This window comes from Crocodylus porosus, unplaced genomic scaffold (genome assembly GCF_001723895.1).
Source record: "Crocodylus porosus isolate Cpor-Errol unplaced genomic scaffold, CroPor_comp1, whole genome shotgun sequence".
Classification (NCBI taxonomy): domain Eukaryota; kingdom Metazoa; phylum Chordata; order Crocodylia; family Crocodylidae; genus Crocodylus; species Crocodylus porosus.
In genome coordinates, this window is record NW_017728914.1 from 9,135,107 (window position 1) to 9,156,626 (window position 21,520).

Consider the following 21,520-nt stretch of genomic DNA (forward strand, 5'->3'; position numbering starts at 1 on the left):
AAAAAAAAAAAAAAATCCATCAAAATATGTCAGGGCCTGGAAAACTATCATTCTCTTACTAATACATAGTCTACAAGATGAATATATAATTTTACTTGTGAACAGGTAAAAATGTTAAGATATATTCAGTCTTCACATACCCAGATCTTATTATGTTTTTACATTGCAAGCATTTAATCAGTTATAATTAGCAACATAAAATATTTTCCAGACAATATATGATTGATCCTAACTTCAAAATTGAATTATGTCTAGTTGGAGGTTCTCTATTTTAGAATTAAATGTTCTCTTCAAGACACTGATGTGTTGCATGCAAGCTATTTAATGGGAATCTCTCACAAATATGGCATTTACTGACAACTGGACAGGGGAAAAACTGTGTCAACTCTTCTACTCTACAACACCTCAACAATATAACTACACTGGCAGAACCCTTTAGTAAAAGCACAGCATATCCTCTGGAAGGGGTGTCGTGTTTGCTTATTTTTGTTTTTTCTTGTTAGCACAATAGCACTCCCTTCCCAGATGACATGAGATAAACACACAAAAGTCATTTTCACTAGATTGCCGAAATAGCTGTGGGGGAATGACTTCTTTTTTATTTTTTTATACAACCCTAGCCAATATAGCCATATTGGAAAATTTTATAGTCTGGACCAGGCCCCATAAGTTTAGTGCATGAGCATGAAACACCCCCTCTGCAATGTAAACATGCAGGTTTCTAGGTCTGTTACTTTAGGAACATACTCAATGGCGAGAACAACAAAAGGAAACATCATAATGCTTGAAGTCAAAGTTGAAACATTCACTCTGTAGCAATTGTTTAATAAGCATAGAGAACAAAGTGCCTTGCATATTACATATACTGCCTATTTTCTTCTGTGCCTAGAAGATAGGAATCTCTTATGCTCTAATACAGTGATTCTCAACATTTTTTGTATGAGGACCAATTTGTAAACATCAATGGCTGGTCTTGACCCAGTAAAGAATTTAAGTAGAAAACAGCTCCTTGCCCCTGCCCCCTGGTACCCCTCAGGGTGTGGGTGTGTGGGGGGAACCTGTGCTAGCCACACCACCAGCAATGTGAGGAATAATGGCTGGCGGGGGGGAGGGAGCTGGGGGATTGGGTGTGCCACCTTCCTGGTAAAACAAATTCAACAGGTTTCTGTTTTCATTAACTAGTAACATATTCTTCAAAATGTCCAAGTAGCATAATTCCATCACTTTTGCATGTCCATAATTAGGGCAACTGTTAAGGAAAGAAATTACAATGGGGGGCCTGGGAAAAGATGGAGGGAAATAGTCTGCATTATCTTTAAAAAAAACTATCTTTGGGGCTCTTGATTTCATGTTTCTAAGCCAATATTGCAATGCAAAGCTAAATTCCATCTAGAAAACAACAGCTTGATCTCTGAGATAGCTTCTGTATGAATTTAGTAAAGATACTTAGTCTACATGTTGTAGATTATTCAAGGAAATAAACTGAAAAATTATGGGAGTTTAGGTTGTAGTCCTTGATTAAATCCAGTATGCTAATTCTGAATATTCAAATTTAAAGACAACTATTTCTATGTAGAAACTGTCCTTTAAGAAACAGAATGAAGATGTAGCTGTTTACAACTAACCCAGTTAGCAATGCAGGTTAGTTTCCTAATATATGAAGCGGTTGGTCCTATCCCTTTTCATTCTTCATTTTAATATTAATAGTCAGTAAAAATCTGGTTACAAATATTTTAACTATATATAAAGTCAGTAGTTACAAAATGTAGTGCCGTAGCATCAGATTGCTCTATAGTAACTATAGTTTTTTCAAAAAAAATCTGACACACTGCAGTTAGTATAGATCCCACTGACTGTAGTTGCAGTACATCCATCATATGCATGAGACTGGACTCTCTGCACTGAAGAAATAGCCACAAGAAAGACCAAACAGAGGGTATTTGAACATTCAGGCAGTATTGCCTAAGGGAGGTTCCAAAGTCTTACAACAGATTACACTGAGGTCCTATCTGAAAATCAGGTAACCAGTCAAAGGAAGATCTCTGAGTAATTTTCATTTCATGGGATCAGAGGTGATTGAGTAAACCCGTACTAGAGCAGGATGTGCTGGTGTTGCTCCAAGGTAAATGCTAAAAGTTAAGTCATATCTGTTCCCTCACACACCTTTTATCTTAGGAACAGTACATAAACAAACATTGTTGGCTTCTCAATTAACTTCCAGTAGTAGGTCTTCCTAGTGAAAAGTTTCTTACTTTGTGCAAGAACCTTCTGAACCTCTAAAAAGCAGTAACTTCAATCTATTAAGTAACTTTCAAACTATTAAGAGCAGTGGTCACAGCTTGGGGCACAATATCTAACCCCAATTCTGAAACAAAAAAACGAATCAGGAAGAGAATGGAGGATCAATCAAACACCTGCTATTGGTCTAAGACACCACAAGATCAGCTGAAAATGATGAAATGCTCCCATCCTTTTTTGACAATGACATGAGTTACTGGTGCTGTGCTGTCCTTGGAACAGACTCTTCACTATACCCTTTCATAGTTCATTTAGTCAGGAGTATTGATGGGATTTGTGAACTCTTCAGTGGCTCAGGGATTGGGTTTTCTATGCCTGATACATGGGGGCTCATTACCCTGAATTGAGCCACAGTGGCATACCATAACAGTACAGCTGACTCACTGGGTATTGGCCAAATCAGTACATGGTATGAGTGAACCCTGTTCTTTCTGGCACATGCAAACCAGTATTTTTATCTGCAGGGACTTCAGAGGGAAGGATTCTACACTAGAAGCTGAGACAAATGTGTGCTCATCAGATGAGAAAAAAAGTAGAGTTCCTCCAGTGCTAGTACAAAAGAAGATAGCAGTCTCTGTACCAGTACCTATACTTTTGCTATTTGTGAAACAGCACCATTTCATTTCAACTTCCATTTCACTGTTTCAAAGGGACAAGTTTTATTTCACTGTTTTGAAGCACTGTTCTGTTCCATTTCCTTGAACAAATTCACTGTTTCAACATTATTTCAACATTTCACAAATAGGTTATAATGGGGAATCACAGAAATGCCTACAACTTTGTCATTTCTTGCCTGATTTGGATGAAAATTGCAGGGATGGTAGCCCCTTCTGAGGGCATGAAGCCTTACAACATTTTGAGAAGATAGGTGATGAGGGTTTTTTGAAACTGCACCTCAAACTGTTCAAAGCAAAACCAGTATCACCTGCTGGCAGCATGCTGTCATCCTGAATACAGATCTGGGGGCCTGCTCTCCCCGGGAGGAGTCTGGCAAAGCCCCGCTGCCCTCCTGGGGGGCATGGACCCCTGCATCTGCATCTGGGATGACAATATGCTGCTGCTGCCAGCACTGGGTTCTTCCTAGCGCTTGGCATGGGCTAAGCCATGCAGATTCGGGTGCTGGTTCTGGCCCCAGCTGGCAGAGGCAGCATGCTGTCATTTGCATGCTCCACAGCCAGTGAGTGCGGAACTTTAAAAAGCCCCACACTCACCAGACGTGGCAATGGTGACTGGGGCCTCTGGGAGTTCATGGCAGAGCCCCCTTGTACCGCATGGGCCAGTGGGGATCACCACCCCCTGCCTAGCCCCTGCGCAGCAGCTACACCATCACACAGGTTCAGAGTGGTTTACCAGGGTGCCACTCACCATCCTGGAACTGAGGCAGCTCCACCTGTCAGCCAGACCCATCCTGCAGCAGCAACCTGATGAAACCCCACACAGATCAGGGGCCTGTGCCCCCTGGGAAGAGCTGGGGGAATGATCAGAGAGCTGGAGGAAGTAATCAAAAAGCTGGGGAACTGAACTGGGAGCTAGATGTCAATATAAGGGCAGTCCATCCCCACTGTTCCCCCTCCCTCTCCTTAGTTTCTGTTTAGCTACAAACAAGCCTGGCTTCAAAACTCAAAACATTTCAAGAGTTTTGAAATGTTTTTAGTGCCTTTGTTTCATTTCAAAGCTGTTTTGAAGCCTTTCATTTCATTTTGATTTAGCTGTTTCAAGCTCGAAACGCATCAAAACAGCTTTGAAACGAAACACCTGTTGAAATTTCGCACAGCCCTAGTAAGCATCTCAGCAACAACAGTGGTCTTAGTTCTTTTCTGTGTTCACTCCCTGTGGTAGAATCAAAACCAAAGGATGCATCACTGGAGCTGGGGACAATGCCAGAGAATGTCTGCTGGCTACTTCTTCTCCCTAAGCCTTGCTCTCAGGCAGGGACAAATTCAGTGCTGATACTGGTGCCAGGTTCTTTGTTTGTTTGTTGCTGTGCTGGACTATGGTATAATTTGTCTTCCAGGTGCAGGCACTGATAAAGCTGATTTGTTCACCAAGAAAAGTACAGTAGGATTGACGTGGACTTTTTTGTAAGACTTTTTTGTCTTGTGACTTCAGACTCTCCAAGAATGACAAGCAAAACATTTATTTACTAAATATAAACAAAGTCTCCCAAAACAAAGAGAGATCTGTTGTGTCCATCCTTCAGGAGGTTTATTCCATTAAAAAAATGGAGAGAACTTGGCCAGGATTATAGTCTAACAGTTACGGAGCCTTGTACAGGGTGCTTATTGATATAGTTCAGACCAGGCAGATAAAAACAAAGTTTGCAGCAGTTGATTTAGAAGATCATAAAAAGTTTTAAACTTTTATTTTATTATTATATTTTTAGTATTTGTACACGTTTAGCTTGAACTAAGACTTAGAAAGTCACACACACACACATACATATCATCTCACTGTTAATAGGTTATAAGAAAAAATTGGAATACTCATTGTCACACTGCCTGCCCCTTTTGTCCTTGAAAAGTAGCGAGCAAAGGGATAAGATGCACGCACTGCTCTGAGGACTGTGATATTCAAGAAGTCATTGGTCTCTTGTGCAAAACATATTCATATATGGTGTGAGTCATAGATGCAGACTTAACTATTTGATATATGGGATACTCATAGGCCCTGTGAATCCTACCTATTTAAACTGATGGCCATTAACATGTCATGTTTGTTCTGGAGCCTAAACATATTTACAACTGGACACGGCATGCCTGGCATTGAACAGTATGCCAAAATATTAATTATGTGTTGGACAAGACCATGCCAATTTTTAGATGGTTCAGGTTGCAGAGCAGTCAGTGTCTGACAGTTTGGATTCCTAAACATTTAATTCTATCAGTAATTATTCATCTTCCTTAAAATGATGAACGCTTGATCAAACACATGAATAAAGCAAGTAGTAATTGAAACATTTATTTTAAAGGATCATATTAAATATTTTGGTTTTTAAATTTCCTGTGAAAAGAAGAGAGGATAAATAGGAAAAATTGTTAAAATATATGAAATATTCATATATACTGAAGGAAACATTAGTTACCTGCCACTCCAAATGGCCTCCGCAATCCTTGAGTACATTTCTTAATATTTGTATCTCTAAGTTCCATTCTTCCAACCCGAACTATTTGACAAACCAAATACACTTTGTCTCTAAGATCTTTGTTTCCAAGATCCTGAATTACATAAAAAAGCAATTTGTAAATTTGATTTAGTGCAAACATTTTTTAGAAGTTAAATTATAACAAAACCTTCAATTAATTAGAACAGGGCTGTCCAACTGGAGGCCTGTAAGTCATGTGGTTTGCAAGGGGTTAGTTTGCAGCCCCTACGATCTTACTCAAACGCTCCCTATTTTACTCTCCTCCCACCCTCTATTGCGGTAGCTGCAGCAGCCACAGGCTCTGGGTCCCTACTCTCTGGCTTTTGCCTCCTGCCTGGCCCCAGGGGGTGGGGCAAAGCAATGTGATACAGCCCATGATGCTGGGAAAGTTCATGGCACAGGGTGCTGGTGTCAGCACCGTGCAACAAAGCAGCCCGCACCTATGGAGCTAAAGGTGGGGTTGGTTTGCCCTGAGGGACCCCTGTGTAGTTCTCAGCCACTAAAAATTTGGACAGCCCTGAATTGACTTAGATGTGTTTTTTTTAAAAATAGATATAGATAAGATTAGACAGCTGACATTTTAAGGGAGAAAAAATATAAGGAAAGATAGAGACAGAAAGCCAACTCCATGTATCAAGAGAAAGTTCTCCTACCACAGAACTAGTATGCCTGACTTCATCATCCCTGCCACCAAAAAATTTAAGCTAACATTCATCTTTCTTAAGATTTCCACTTTGAATCCCTCTTCACATGCCTGTGCAAAAAGATTGGTTAATAGGAGAATAGAACAATCTCTTAAACTGAAAACTAAGATACTTGAAATTATTCTACTGCAGTGTTAGGAGCCGAAATTAATTCATATTTATTGGAGGTCATTAAGCATGGGCAGCATTCTTCAGTATTGTAAAAGTAGGCCAGATACCTTTGAAATTATAGTAAAATTATCTTTGCTTTCTGGATCAAAAAAACTCAGTGGGGCTGGGCTTCTAGTGCTCAAAGGCTTTGTTTGAGAAATTTTGCATAATTTAAATTCAGTTAAATCAGTGAGTTACCATCAGTAACAAGAGAAGAACGCAAGGATGAAAAAGCTCCCATACTTTTAGAAAATTTTTGCTACATCCAGAAAATTGAAATCATTCATTAAAATAGTTAAATTATGTCTGCAACTTTTTCTATTGTCAAGATAAATCAGCCATGATGTAAACAGCAGTGCTACTGCCCTTTTAACCCAAACAGTATACAAGGGGTGTCCTCAGGCTTAGACTTACAGCTCAAGTCAGTAGCACCAGCTCAAGTCAGAACTCACTCCTGCATCCTAGTCCCCAGATGAAAAGCCACTCTTCCCCTCAATAAAGTTCTATGATAAAACAACTAATTAGGAATATTTAAATATAATTATTGGGGCAAACACTGTATATTCCTTTTTCCTCTTTCTTTAAATTAATTGCTTATGGGAATGCAATGTAATGTTATGCCTTCTCCATAAAAAAGAAAATTGAGGAAATACTGATATTAAGTAACCTATAGTAATATCAGGCCACCTATATTTGATACTATGTACTTACAAAGGTACCCATTTTAAACTTTAACATAGAACCTTGTCACTGCGTGACAAAAAAAAAAACCAAAAAAAAAACCCATTGTTGCTAGGAAGATCTCACGATATAATGCAGGCAAAATGCTGAATAGGGCAACAGTCTAAGGGCAAAATAAGGAAATATCCCCAGATCTTATGAACAGGGAACTCCATGATCGCCGTGAAAAAAGGCATTGACCACAATTTCCCAGGAAATCACCCCTCCCCCAAAAAAATTTAATAAAAATAACATGTGGTCTCCCCAGTGGAAGGCAGCAGTTCTTGCTGGTGCTGAAGCTTGGCCTCACACTTCACCCAGGAGGGAAAGGCTGCCTTTTCATGAATGAGGGTCAAGGGGTAATGCTGCACAAAAGGTACCCAGCAGTCAAGGTACTGGCCACCCACCCCCTCATCCCTCCTCCCCGCCCCCAGGGCCTCTCTGCCAATCAGTGCTGAGAGGCGGGGCTGCCACTAAATGACTGCTAAATCAGCTCTTCAAGTGCCAAGGCATCTGGCGCTGCGGCACTTACATGTGTAAAAATGCCCATACTGGTGAGGCCGCAGCTGGAGTACTACGTCCACTTTTGGGCTCCACAATTCAAAAAGGATGTGGAGAAGCTTGAGAGAGTCCAGAGGAGAGCCACGCGCATGATCAGAGGTCAGGAAAACAGACCTTATGACAACAGGCTGAGAGCTATGGGGCTTTTCAGCCTGGAAAAGTGCAGGCTCAGGGGTGATCTGATGGCCACCTATAAGTTTATCAGGGGTGACCAGCAGGATTTGGGGGAACATTTGTTCACCAGCCCTAATATCTATGAAATCTATGATATTTAATATTACTAACACTGTCAAAGCTGAAAAGTTTTCTGTTGTGCATATTGCCAAAAAGCTTCAGGCATAGAATATATCACTGAGTAAGTGAGGGTTATGGGGAAAGTATTTTGCATGTTTATGAAAAGGGGATGGAGACCACACAGCTAGAATGGCAAAGTGGATCATTTTGTTACACTTATTCAGATGAGCTTTGACTCATAATTAGCTGTATTAAAAGTCAAGTTAAAGTTCTGTAGCAGTTTTCTGGATAAACTAGAAATATACATTGAACAAGATCCCAAAATGTTAAGAGCTCAGAATAATGGCATTCTGAAAATACAGATTTGAGTTACAGCCTTCTCCTCAAGCACCCAACTGCCCACCACTAATTTCAGTTTATGAGTCTCAATGTTATTTATATAGTCAGCATCCTTGCAAGATACCAACAATAAATTGTGCCTACATACATAATCATGTGGAGGGGGGAGTGGTGTTTTATTTATTTATGTATCTATTTTTAGTATTTTGCTAAACTTACATTAAACTTGTTAGGAAAGTTCCCAAATATGAAGGATCCTCTGAGTTTCCCTTTATTTATCCCATTGGTGGTTATATTGTTTTCTTACTAAATATACACAATTCTAACTTATCAACGCCATCTTCTATTTATTTATTTAGGACACGAAGCATTTGTTAATTCTCTACAACAAGAATGTCTGATGGATGTCATACATTCTCCTACTTGTTATACAACATCTGTCTTCAGGTTTAATTAATGATGTGCTATTGGATTTTATAATTAGCTTCAGTATCAGAACAAATCATTAACTTCTACCAAACATTATGAGAAACAGAAAGCAGGTATATTATTAAATCCCAGTAACAATTTAATTTAAGTCATTACTGTCTGTCCTATGGCATTTATATAGTCTTTCCCTAGTCTAATCAGAGCACACACATACACTTCCTCTCTCCCCATTCTGCCCCATCTCAAAGTTATTGCTTTTAAAATATAAGAAAATATTATGAAACAGAAAATATTACATGAATTAGACCTAAAGGAAAAAATCATTTAAAAATAAGACAGGTTAATCAAACAACCTAATAGGAAGTGATTCTGGACCAAACAGATTTTTGCACGTGCTCTTCTCTGGAATTTATTTACTTAGACTTTACTTTGTAAAAGTACTGATAATGACTGCAAGCACAAAAACCATTATTTTCAAGTAAAACAGATACATTAAGCTATGGGAAAAGTATACTTACAGTGAACACCACTTTCAGGTTGTTAAGCATATCAATTTCCTTCGGAAAACCTTTACTTCCCCATCTTACTAGGTAGTTTTCGCTGTTTAAGGAAAGAAATTATATTTCTGTTCAAGTCATTTAAAAAAAATTTTCAAACATATGTCAAGAAGTACCATAACAAACAGAGGATGAATACTGAACAGCACCAAAAGTACTGGTATTTCCCTCCTGTTAGGATAATCTAAAGAAAACACTGTGTTGTTTGTATCCAAAAGCAGGACACCAAAATGATTTTAAAAGAGCAAACCAAAAGGAAAACACTTCCATTGCTTCTTTTTAACAATACATTTTCTCTCTCTCTTCCCCCATCCTCATATTTGAAATACATTAATTTTAAAAACTGTGGAAAAGACTGTCAGTGCCTGGCTACTGTACATGAACCAAAAGAACCAAGCATTTCTTACTGCTCAAGTAATGTATGATAAGGAAAAAAATCTAATCCAATTCCTTCACCAGCATAAACTCAGGCTGGCATAAGAAAATAAAAACAAACAAAGTTTTGCTTTTGTGAAGTTAATTTTCCTTACAATTATTGTTAATATATACCTTGTTTGAATTGTTAATTAATAACTAGTAAAGTAGTGGTTTCTCAATCCCTTGCATTTTACAAATAAAGACTGAATGCTTTTCAGGAAGATATGCTTTATTCAAAACAAGTTATTGGCTTAGCATAAAGTTACTGATGTGAAACGTAATGGCATACGATACATAGGAAATCTGAGTGATTGGTCTAATTTCCCCTTCTGGCCCAAACAGCAGTCATGAGAGAGAAGGCATGGGCGGTGGGGGGAGGGGGCAGGCTTCCTATCTTTGCAGAGTTATCAAGTCTTGACTTGAAGACATAAAAAGACTATCTAACATTTCCCACTTTGTCCAATAATTAATCACCATTACTGTTAAAACAAAAATTATTTTATTTCTCCTTTTAATTTTCTTCCTTTTAATTTTAAGCCATTCATTCTTGTTAAGTACGAAAATCATTATCTGAAGATTTTTATTGTAAATTGACTAGCACTCGAACAACAAAATCACTTAAAGTAAATTCTTATGTCATCTCTATAAAGAAGTGAACTTACAGAAATAAAACATTTTCACTTCATTTGACATAGTCAACAATTCCTTCTCTTCTAAGATCTGAGTTTAAATCAGTGCTGCAGCTGAAAACATTTTACCAATAAGAAAAGCACTTAAAAGAGAAAACTGTCAAGAGATGCCCATCTGTTCTACCCACTACTAAAATTTTTAGTCAAGTATCATTTTGCTTTCCCCTGACACTACTTCTGCACATATGCAAACAGCTTCTTGTACAAAAATGACAAAATGAATGCATTGTTTTTAAGGTGAGGGGGAGCTGCTTCCACTGCTAGGGAGTGCATAGCAGCTGTTACGTATACATCAGGATCCAAGGCAGCTTGGATCCTGAAGCAGATTCCATGCAAGAAGCTTCTTATTGGTGCCAAGCCCCTCACATACAACCAAATCCAGCACCTGGTCTGGCCAATTTAGGAATGCAGCACCTGTCCTGGATCAGGTACCACATGCAGTTCACATCCTGGACTGATGAGAGCAGGTGGCACAGGTTCCATGTGTATAGCAGGTTCTGTGGCCCTGCAGCTGCATAGAGACATTTGGAGAGTTTAGAGGGAGGTTAGATCCCATTAACAATGGCCATCCAATCCAACTTAGTTCACCCAGGTGTGGACCGTATACTAATTAGGTTGATCTAAATGCAAACTGTATAGAAGTTCAGGACAGTTAGATGGGTCTAAAAAAGGATGACCTGATCTAAGTTAACCCTACCTCTGAGATATCAATCAACTTAGATTGGTTAGGCCACTTTTAGACTGATCTAACTGTCCCAAACTTCTCTACAGTTCCCAGTAGAGCCCCAAGGCTAGAAAAAAAAAAGCCCACTGCTGACCCCAACCCCAGAGCTGTGTTCTTCCTATTCTCTCCCTGACACTGGGCTATTTTTAACCCCCTTGCCCCTCTCCCTAATGAACAACCCCCCAAACACCAGCCCCCTGGCCCTCCCATCTGGCAAACCCCTCCTCCCCTTGCATCCCACATGCTGTTTCCAGCACCAATTTTACTAGCATTTGCCAGTTCCGGGAGCTGTATGAGTTGGGGTAGGGGGAGAGGCAGGTGGGAATCAAGGGAAGTTGGTTCACCGGGAGTGGGGGACTGTTCATCTGGGTGTTGGGGCTAAAAATAGCCCCTGGTACTGAGGAGTAGGGAAAGAGTCCCCTATCCCCCCAAGCTCCCCCTCAGACCCTGCAAGCTCCCCCAATCCTGTTAAAGCCTCCCAGAAACCCCAGTCCTCCTGTGGACCCCATCTGCCCCTCAACCCCCTCACAGACCCTGCTTTCCCCCTTAATTCCCTGATCCCCCCCCACGGACCCTGCCTGACCCCCTTTGAACCTGCTTGCCCCTCAGTCTCCTGCACCTCCCCATTCCAACTTACTTTTGATCAGGTAGACATTTTTAACTCAACCTAACCTCCTCTTAACCTCCCTGAGACCTTATGTTAGGTGCTCCATCGTACACTGTATGGTGCATGGTGTTGGCTTTGAAATGACATTTAAAGGTCTGTTTTTTGGGGAATTGGCTTACAGGTACAGATATATATATTATAAGGGTTCAAGGTGAGCAGCAGGGAATAATTGATTTTTAAGTGTCTGGGTTTCACACATACAGTTTCATATAGCCCTGGAGGCAAACAGGCTGTCTAACACAACAAGGCCAATGGATGGACACGGCCTAAGGATTGAAGAGGCATATACTATACTGTCTAACACAACAAGGTCAACAAGGACACAAAGTCTGGGAACCAAGGGAGTATGTACAATACTGCCCATAACATGAGATATGTGGCACCAGCTACAAGGCCTCAGAACAGAGGGGATGGGTCCCAGTTTGGGGGAACAGACAAAATTTAGGAGAAGGCCCAGAAAGCTATATGGATGTGTGACCACAGAGACAACCAACCAGAGATAGCCACAGATGAAGAGTCATCAGGAGTCAGAAGGGAAGGAGAATACAAAGGCAGAGACTTCAGAGTAACAAAAGGGCCCCTCCCTGTCTGTCCTTTCTGTCCCACCTGCATTCCTCCTCCTTCTCCTCCCTGAGAGGGGTCCCATCCCCATCCCATGGAAAGGGTCCCCAAGGCCACCATGGACTGCAGGCATACCAATAGCCTCTCATACACCCCACTAGAGGGGGACTGTGGGCCTCAGTATCCCACCTCCAGCCTACTGACACCTAAGAGAAAAAGCCTCATAGTGAAGCCTGCATCCTGACCAGATGTACTTTGACTCTGATGACACCTCTAGGATTTGTAGATATAGAATTATTTGTTTGTATTGTTTTGGTTGGGTTTGTTTTGGTTTTTTTTTGGGAGGGGGGAAGGGGGTTATCATTGTGTATCAATAAAAGTGCCTATTATGGAAAGGTTGTGATCGGTCTGAGGGTTGTGCTCACCAAGAACAAAGGTATAAGGTCTGGGTCCTTAATCCAGTGCCAACACATAGGTCCACTTGGGACCCAGGGGCAGCACCAGAGACTGAATGATGTGGCTCTGTGGGCTCAGTGCAACCTGTGGGCCTCACCTTGTGCACATAATCCTGCAGCAATGGAAGTGAACTAAACTGCCCCAAACTGGACCCTAGATGAAGTAAGGTTCATGTTAAAGTTGAATCACTACAGTCTCATACACAGTAATAGTTAGAGTACAAGAGCTACCCTACAGCCCTATGCAGCAGCTCCCCATGCCTTGTAAAAAGCTACACGTGTACAAGGAGAATGTATAGCATTTGAAAGCTTGTCTAAGTCTATCTCAACCATGAAACTGGGCCAATCGCCCACAGAAATCCTTGCCTCTTACAAGTGTCCAAGTTGGTTCAAACCTTGAATTTTCCTGGGACATAGTACCCACTAATACCTGAACCAGTTTGGAACAAAAACTGCAAATCATTGTACTTATATAGTTGCAACTAGCTAATTGCCTGTCGAGAATGATGGGTGGGTGGTACGGGCAGGGACAGAGGCCTGCATCTGGCTACCCCCACCCACCTTCAGGGCCAGGTCCATTTCCCCTTTCTTCCACTCTACCCTGGGGCCAGACCTGGCCTCTCCACCCTTCCCGCCATTGTTGTGGGGCTGGGCCTGCCCCTCCCCCACTTCCCCCTTGTCATTTCAAGGCCAGGTTGGGCCCAGTGTGCCCCACCCCATACCCTCTGTTTTGGGGCCAGGCTGGACCCAGCGTGCCCCCACACCATTGCTGAGCCAGCACTGGGCCTGCCCCCCTACCTTCCCCACTGCTGCTTCAGGGCCAGGCCAGGCGTAGAGTCTCCCACACTCTCTGCCACCATTTGGGGCTGGGCCCACTGCTCCCATGCCCCCACCCCACCAGCATTGCCCCGGGTCTGCTGCTTCCCACCCCATACTGCCATGGCAGGCTGACTTCTCCCCCCCACCCCCACATCAGGCCTGCTCCTTCCTTCTCCCTGAATTGGGAGGGAGCAAGCACATAACACAGGCACTGCTGGCCTCACCCCCCACCCCGTGGTGTTCCAACCCCACTCCCCCCCCGTGCCACTGCCACTCCCAAGAAGAAAGGGGGAGCCTCACAGGCCTCGTGCCCCCCATTCTGTCCTCTCCATTGCCGCTGTGTCCCCAATATCATGGCAACATTCCACTGCGACGCCACTTCCTGTCCGAATGCTGTATTCGCACTCTGATTTGTTGTTTCCATAATCCAGTCAGAGTGTGAATAAAGCATTATGGATGGAAACCAAGGCTTTTATAATATTAAATGGTTCTTGGTATTCTGGTCATCTGCTTCCTCTTGTGTTTCTACTTCCTGTGGTTTGAAGTGCCGGGCTCAAACTCTTACTGACAAAGACTGTTCTTTTGTTGCCTGCAAATAGACTACCTAACACAATGGCAACCAATCCCAAATTCTGGCCTGGAAGTGCTACCTCATCCCTGTGAGGCTAACTTCTGAAAAACTGGAGAGGGTCCTGCTAAAAGCAATTGGAGCATTTGGTGGTAGTGGAGGAAAAAGACAGGGACACCACAACAAGGCATGCTTCAATTTCCCTACACCAATCTTCAGCCTTGAGGGATTTTCCCCTCTTTTAAGCTACATGTTTATTATCTTCCCATTCTAAAGGAGGTTTCATGAAATAGCAACAATTAACAGATTAGAGCAAGTTTTATTAGTTTCATGAAACTTCCCAAAACACACAATTGGTCAAAGAACAATTTCCTTTCTAAATAACATTGAATCCAATGCAGCAGACTCCTTTCTAAGAACATACTGTCCAACCGCATTATAAACTAATATATAAAATGAGAAGGGAAGGAGGCAGGAAGAAGACCGAGACAGACAGATAAGTTGTAGTCTTACTCTAAACATACCTTGAATTCACCCATCTGCTTTTTTCTATGACAATTTAAGTTCTTCAAAATCCATCACACAATATGCACAGAAAGCCAGGGAAACGATCACAATTAAATGACCTTTAAGCCATTGACAATCAGATGCCTGTATTGCCCAGTGCCTGTTGTAAAAAGCCCCCTCTTTGACAGTGAGACAAAGGATCATCATTTTCCATAACAAAGTTCTGTATTTATGAAAACTAAATGCCCTTAGATTGTATGCGTATCAGTGATAAAAACAAATGTCACAATTATTTTTTCTAAGTGTTCTAACAAGTGGCTAAACTTCTGTCCCAGCACATTGCTATTGTGATCGAGTGGGTCAGACTGAACACAGACTAGTCAGAGAACTGACTAAAATCTCAAGTCATAGCTACTACATCTACTATAAATGATTTTCTTCAGACTTTGGAGGGAAACAATCAAAACCAACTGATGATGTGACATTATTCACCTTTGTGCAAGTAAATCTAAATGTTGAGGTCATCACTTGGCTTTAATGGCGTACCAATATTTTTCTTAAGTTTTCAGAAGGTTCTACAGTCTTTTTTTCCTCAATAGATGAACTGGGCAGGAATTCTTTAATAATACAGAAAATAAAATTCTGCTGAACATGTGCTTTTGCCTTTAACTATTTTCTCTTCTTTCCTCAATAATTTTCTTCTATACATGCATTTTTGTATTTTGAGTCATTACTCTCCTTACCTCATTTATCCAACTCAACTTTAACATTATTTTTCCAGTAACAATCAGCTTACCTTATAATGGTTTGCTTCTGTGGATCATATAGTGACATGAAGAGTTCTGCATCCTCTCCTATGCGGCATACAAAGTTTCTTACAAAAACATACAGGCTGTGGGTAGGGGATGAGGACCTTCGAGAGTATGCTCCGTAGTCTGATTGATCCTTCGACTACACACAGGAAGAGGAAATTATTAGCTAGACCAAACTAACTAGAATGCTAGCAAGACTTGCAAGTAGGCTTCCACTGATCTGCTATATATAAAGTTAGCTTCCAAAAAGATAAATTCTGTTCTCACTTAAAACACTAGTGCAATGAAGGACTTGCATCCGAAATGTTTACTGATACTTTATAGTCTCCTCAAGCTGGTGATAATTGTCCCATATGCTTCTTGATAAAAGTGTCTGATTGAGACATATACATACACATAGATTATATGAAACCCAGTCTTAAAAGAAGCTTGAAACCCTCAGAAGTTTGAATCTGCATGTAATTGGATAAAGCACTCTCATGGGAGATGGAAGACAAGGATTTAAAGACTCATTCAGAGAAGGGATTTTAACTTAGTTTTTCCACTCAACATCTTGAAAGCTTCAACCACTGAGCTATAGAATAAAAAGGGGGAAAATCTCTGTCACCTCCTCTCCTGGCTGTTTCTGAAAAGAAAACACTGACTGCCCTTACAGTTCTGCAAAGCTCAGTCCAGCAGACCTGCTATAGATGTTTTTATAGCACACCTGCCAAATCTAGCTTCTTGAGGAAAATAGGTAGACAAGGACAATTTTGGAATTGTAAGTGGGCTTGTATATGAACAAGGTACTTAACTCCTCAGTCCCATCAAAATAAGAGGCACTTCAGGGCATCTGCAGAATTCAGTGTAACAAAACTTATGTCAAAACCTGAGATGCCTAAAAAAAAGTAGGGGCCTCCAGGGTTATGTATCAGCTAAGCAAAAGTTTTCCAGATTGCATTTTGTATGTATACCTGCACTTCATCACAGTCCCACTTTAGCCACCTCTTTCCCTTTTCACCATTCCAACTCTTTTTAAAAAGAGAAATGAAACAAAACTTCAGCAGAATTTTGATCTAGTAGGCTAGGGACAGACATTACACAAACTGGTACGTGATTGGAAATGGTTCAAATCTGTAACACAACAGAAGTTCAGTGCACATAAACAGCTTTCAAATGAAACTGGTGTAAGATAAGCCTGGATGGACACAGTATCAGACTTCATGGATTTAGGTTAAATTGGTTTACTGAACTTCCTTCCCAGATCCCCTCCAGAATCAACTTAACTCACATTCCCCCAGCATCCCAGGATGCTTTATACTTCCCTGCAAATGCCCCCTCACAGGGTGGGCAGGCTAGCTTTGTTTTTAATTAGGTGTAAAATACAACACTCCAACTGAGCAGGAAGGCATGCTGTAGTGCACCCCAGCTTCTGGCCTGAGCCATTGCAGACATGTGGCTACATTTGCAGAATCAAAAGTGAATGTCTCAGACAGGCAACAGCTCATGCCCCATTCATCAGTATTGTCAAAACACTGTACTTAGTCAAAGCTTCTAAATCCTAGCTGAGTGACCTGAATTCCACAGGAGCAGTTGTATGTAGCCAGCAGTGACAAAGACTCTTCAGCTGCCTAAAAAGGCTTATTTTAAGTGCACAGGTTTGAAATCTTCACACGGATATTAAATTCACTGCCAATTGTCAGCACTGTCACTACCTGATTCTTATATTATACCAGCATTTGTATTTTACACCTAATTAAAAACATCATACAACTTGTTGAAAAAGAGTTATTAAAAAAGAATTTACCAGGAAGTTTGGTAAATCAAGGTAAAAATTTACAGCTAAAATAAAAAACATCTCTGCATTTATAAATTGACAAAGGAAAACTTTCTTACATTTAAATAAACAACAGAAAATGGTAAAACTCTTTATGACAGGAAGTGCCAGTTTGGCCAATTGTTCATACCATTTCTTCTTTAATGCGCTCTGTAATTTTGTTAGTTGCTTCTTCATGTGCATGAAATAGACTAATGACATTAGTTTTATCTGGATCCAAGATATTTCCATCTTCATCTCTAACTATTAAATCTAGCTCAAGTATCCTGTAGAGATAAAAAGCAGCATATGACAAAATTATTTTAGTCTGGAAAAACAAGTTAAGTTTCATGAACTGTCTTCACAAAAAGTGTTCAGCACCTGGTTCAGTTGATTTAAAAATCTGACTATATATGAAACAAGAGTATGTGGGCAAGTAGTATTTATTTGGCCAAACAACCTCAAAACAAAAACATCTTTCTCCTCATGGTTTGTCAGTATTTACTTCCTCTTAATCATTTTAAGGTTCTGTACAAATTAGCATGCTGCTATAACCAATTCACTAATGGATTTCACAGGACCTCTGGCTCTCCTCCCTCTTTAGGTTATTAACTTCTGCATCTCCTTGGATTTCAAATTACTCTTCCACACTAGCTCTGAACCTTCTGCTCAGATCTCTTCCCTTCCCACATACCTACCATCCTTTCCATCCTCACCTGCTCTTTCCTTTTACTATTGCCTTTGCACTACTTCCTTGGGCTTCATCCTTTCTGCTAGGTCTCTTGGTGCCTGGTTCCTCCATGAAGATTCCTCTTTACTCACCCTTTCCACAGAAGGGTCTTTCCTCCCAAGGCAGGAATTATTCTTTGCTACTTTCTAACCAACTTTGCCCTTTGTGCCCTGTTCCACATGGCTAAGGAGCCTCCATCTCTACCACCTGACCCCACTCATCCACTTCCCTGTCACAATGCACCACTTGTCACTTGCATCCAACCCTGTTCCTCTCAGGTCCCCACTCTGCCTTCACCACCATCTCCTACTCCAACTTGCACACACAGCAACTCTTGATCTCAGACAGTCACCCTGTACCTCACACCTCAACTCCCTGAAAGCACTAGTACCACAACCCTCCAGGAACCCTTCACTTACTCCCCCTGCTTCTTTCACAGGACTGTGGACCACAGGACTCAAGAATCCTCACTTTTCCTGGAGAGTGACAGAGAGACTGTAACCAGCAAGCTAAGACTAGGTACAGGTATTTAAAAAATCCAAGGCAGAATCCATCTAAAATACATAGTTTTCCATAAGCGGTATAGTTTAGATCAGTAATGAACAGAACACACATTCACCCTTGGGTGGGGGATGTTGGCTTAGAAATAGTATTTAAAGTTTGTTTTTTGGGGAACTGGCTTATAGTGTGTGTGTGTGTTAGAAATGGTGTGCACAGACAAGTGCAAGGTGATGCACCTCAGGAGGAACAACCGGCACCATACCTACAGGTTAGGGAACTCCCCTCTTGTCAGCATGGAGGCAGAAAAGGATCTGGGGGTCATCAGTGACTCCAAGATGAACATGGGCCAGCAGTGTGGGGAGGCAGTTAGGAAGGCCAACCGCACCTTGTCATGCATCCACAGATGCATCTCGAGCAGGTCCAAAGAGGTGATCCTCCCCCTCTATGCGGCACTGGTCAGGCCGCAGCTGGAGTACTGCGTCCAGTTCTAGGCACCACACTTCAAGAGGGATGTCGACAGCATGGACCAGAGGAGGGCCACTTGCATGATCGGGGGACAGCAGGGCAGGCCCTATGAGGAGAGGCTATGGGCCTGAACCTGTTCAGCCTCCAAAAGAGAAGGCTGAGGGGGGATCTTGTGGCCTGTTATAAACTAGTCAGGGGGGATCAGCAGGCATTGGGGGAGTCACTGTTCCCCTGAGCACCGCCAGGAGTGACCAGGAATAACGGTCACAAGCTGGCAGAGGGTAGGTTTAGGTTAGATATCAGGAGGTGCTACTTCACGGTTAAAAAACGTGGCAGTAGCATGCCATTACTCTGAAAAGGTCAAGAACCACTGATCTAGGGACAAGTATAGAGAAAGAATATTTCCAACTGTAAAAATGAGAAGTCTGGAAATAGAGAAATGTTTCTCAGTACTACTGTAGCCCAAATAAAGCTTACCTATTGCCATAGTCAATTTTGGAAGTGACTTTTTGTTTGAGCTCTTTGAGCTCGTCTTTAGGCAGTGTCCCTGAGAGAAGCTGTGATCTCCACTCCATTAAGTCGTACATCATAGATTGCACCTGCTGGAACTGCTCTTTTTTGTTTGCCTAAAACACAAAACATTAGCATAGGTTTCAAGCTTTGTTTCACTTCATGATCCTACATTTCTCTTTGTTGCTGTAGCGCACTGGGGTCACAGGGGCAGCCATGACACACCCTGGTGTGTCCACAATTGTGCCCCACTTTGCCTATAGGGTGCCTTCCCTTCTGTCTCACCCACCATGCCTTAATGTAATTGTAGGATGAAGAGGGAGGCTCCCCCCAGGCCTTAGCATGGGCCCCAGTCCAGCTAAATCCCAACTGGGGTTCCCCAGTACCCTACTGGTCTTAACTATGCTACACTCAGGCCTCTTGCTGGGCCTCACTCTTCTCAGGCCCCTCACTAGATCTTTCTGGCTATGCCACTGCAGGGCACCTATTTCCTTAAGGGCCAATTATGTGGCTCTATTCCTCTCCTACACCATGAAGCCTCACAGATCTTGCTGTATTGTTACTCTCCTGTTGGGGCTTCAGCCTCCTTGGCTACCACCCATTTTCTTTTAGTTAGGCCTTCTAGCCCAGGCCCACTGTATTGGACATGGCTTTGAGGCACCAGCTCTGGTCGAGCCTTCTTGGACACCAGGCCCCTGGCTCCTGCCTGCCAAGCCCTTGGCCCCTGTCTGACTGCACCTCTTTTAGGTGCTGGGCCTCTTGCCCATCAGGTTGTGCCCCTCTTAAGTGCTGGGCCCCTGGTTTCTGATCAGCTCCGTGGCCTCATGCTCTGCCCTGCTTTGGGCTCAACACTTGTTTGGGCCTTCAGCCTGCCTCAGACCCCTTAGGCACTAATGGGACCTTTGTATACCACCCCTTACACTCTCAACCCAAGCCACTGGTGCTAAACCGCAACTCAAACCATATGCCCCCAGGCTACAACACAAAGAGTCTCCTCCGAGCCCATGAACATCAACACAAAGGGGGAGCAGCCCTCTGTACCTTTAAATGTAAAACTTCCCCTCACCTCTTGCCTGGATAACCTCCCAACCCCAACTGCTGTGCCACCTATGGATCCTCAAGCAGCACTGGGGACCCATAGGTGGCACAGCAGTCTCTTCTCTGGCCAGGAGCTCCTACCCCTTGCAGGGCTAGACTAACTTGCTAGATCAAGCTCTGGGCCTCCCAGAGCCCAGGCCCTTCCAGTCAGGAAAGTACCCTGGGCTGCCTGTAGGCACCTGCTAATTGACTTCATTGCCTAGTTGCTATGCTGTGCCCTGCAGCTGCTGCACCCTGCCTGCCCTGCAGTGCTCCCTCTCTGGATGGCAACTTTCACAAAGGAACAGAGAGCCCCAGGATCTCTGCTACAGCTGCACATATTAGATGTTCAGTAATTTAAGATCATAGAAAAATTGAGCTGGAAGGTCATAATGTCGAGTACAGCCTCCTGCTCAAGGGAAGATCATCCTGACTAAACCATCCCAGCTAAGGGTCTGTCCAACCTGCTCTTGAAAATTTCCAAGCATAAAGATTGCATAACTTTTCTAGGTGGACTCTAAGTCCCCACTTAAACGGCCACTCAGACTCCCCCATTTGCTGGCCTGTTAGCTGGTCTTGTATCACTCACTCTTTTCTTGCTGACTTTAGGCTCATCTAGGATTTCTACTTAGGCAAGGCATACCTCCTTGTTCACATTGCAGTCAGCTAAGAGCTCCTCTGCTTACTTCTCAAAACAACCCTGCGAAATGACTCTCAAATTGAAGCTATACTACCAAGCTCAAGCCAGACAGGCCTTCCTACTAACCAGCGCTCATAAATCAATTTCCCAGGCAATCATGGCTTCACGTTCCTCTCCCAAACAGGGGTCCTACTCAAACTCCCCTGTATACTGGCCTTTTTACTGTTTAGCCTTTGAATTCCTAAGTACTCAAGCCACACTTGGAAGCCAAGTAGGCAACCACTTCCAGCACCAGTCTTGTCTTTCTCCCTATCTTGAAGTCTTCCCAGAAGATGTAAAAAGTAGACTTGCCTACTCCCCCTGAAAATAAGTCTCAGAAAAAATCCCCCTTCGTTCTGCAGGAAGAAAGCAAATATTAATAGCATTGGTGTGGTTGTGGTAGAAAGTTT

At 42.3% G+C, this 21,520-nt stretch overlaps 1 protein-coding gene across 1 annotated transcript in view; it reads right to left on the reverse strand.

Annotated features, from left to right (window-relative positions):
* Positions 1–21,520, reverse strand: part of DOCK2 (dedicator of cytokinesis 2) — a 519,632-nt gene that overhangs the window by 468,101 nt on the left and 30,011 nt on the right. The window contains exons 6-10 of the mRNA XM_019534715.1: positions 19,322–19,470; positions 17,300–17,435; positions 15,338–15,492; positions 9,096–9,177; positions 5,381–5,513 (exon numbers count right to left, since the gene is read on the reverse strand). Coding sequence (XP_019390260.1) covers positions 5,381–5,513; positions 9,096–9,177; positions 15,338–15,492; positions 17,300–17,435; positions 19,322–19,470 — 655 coding nt within the window. The remainder of the gene's footprint in view (positions 1–5,380; positions 5,514–9,095; positions 9,178–15,337; positions 15,493–17,299; positions 17,436–19,321; positions 19,471–21,520) is intronic.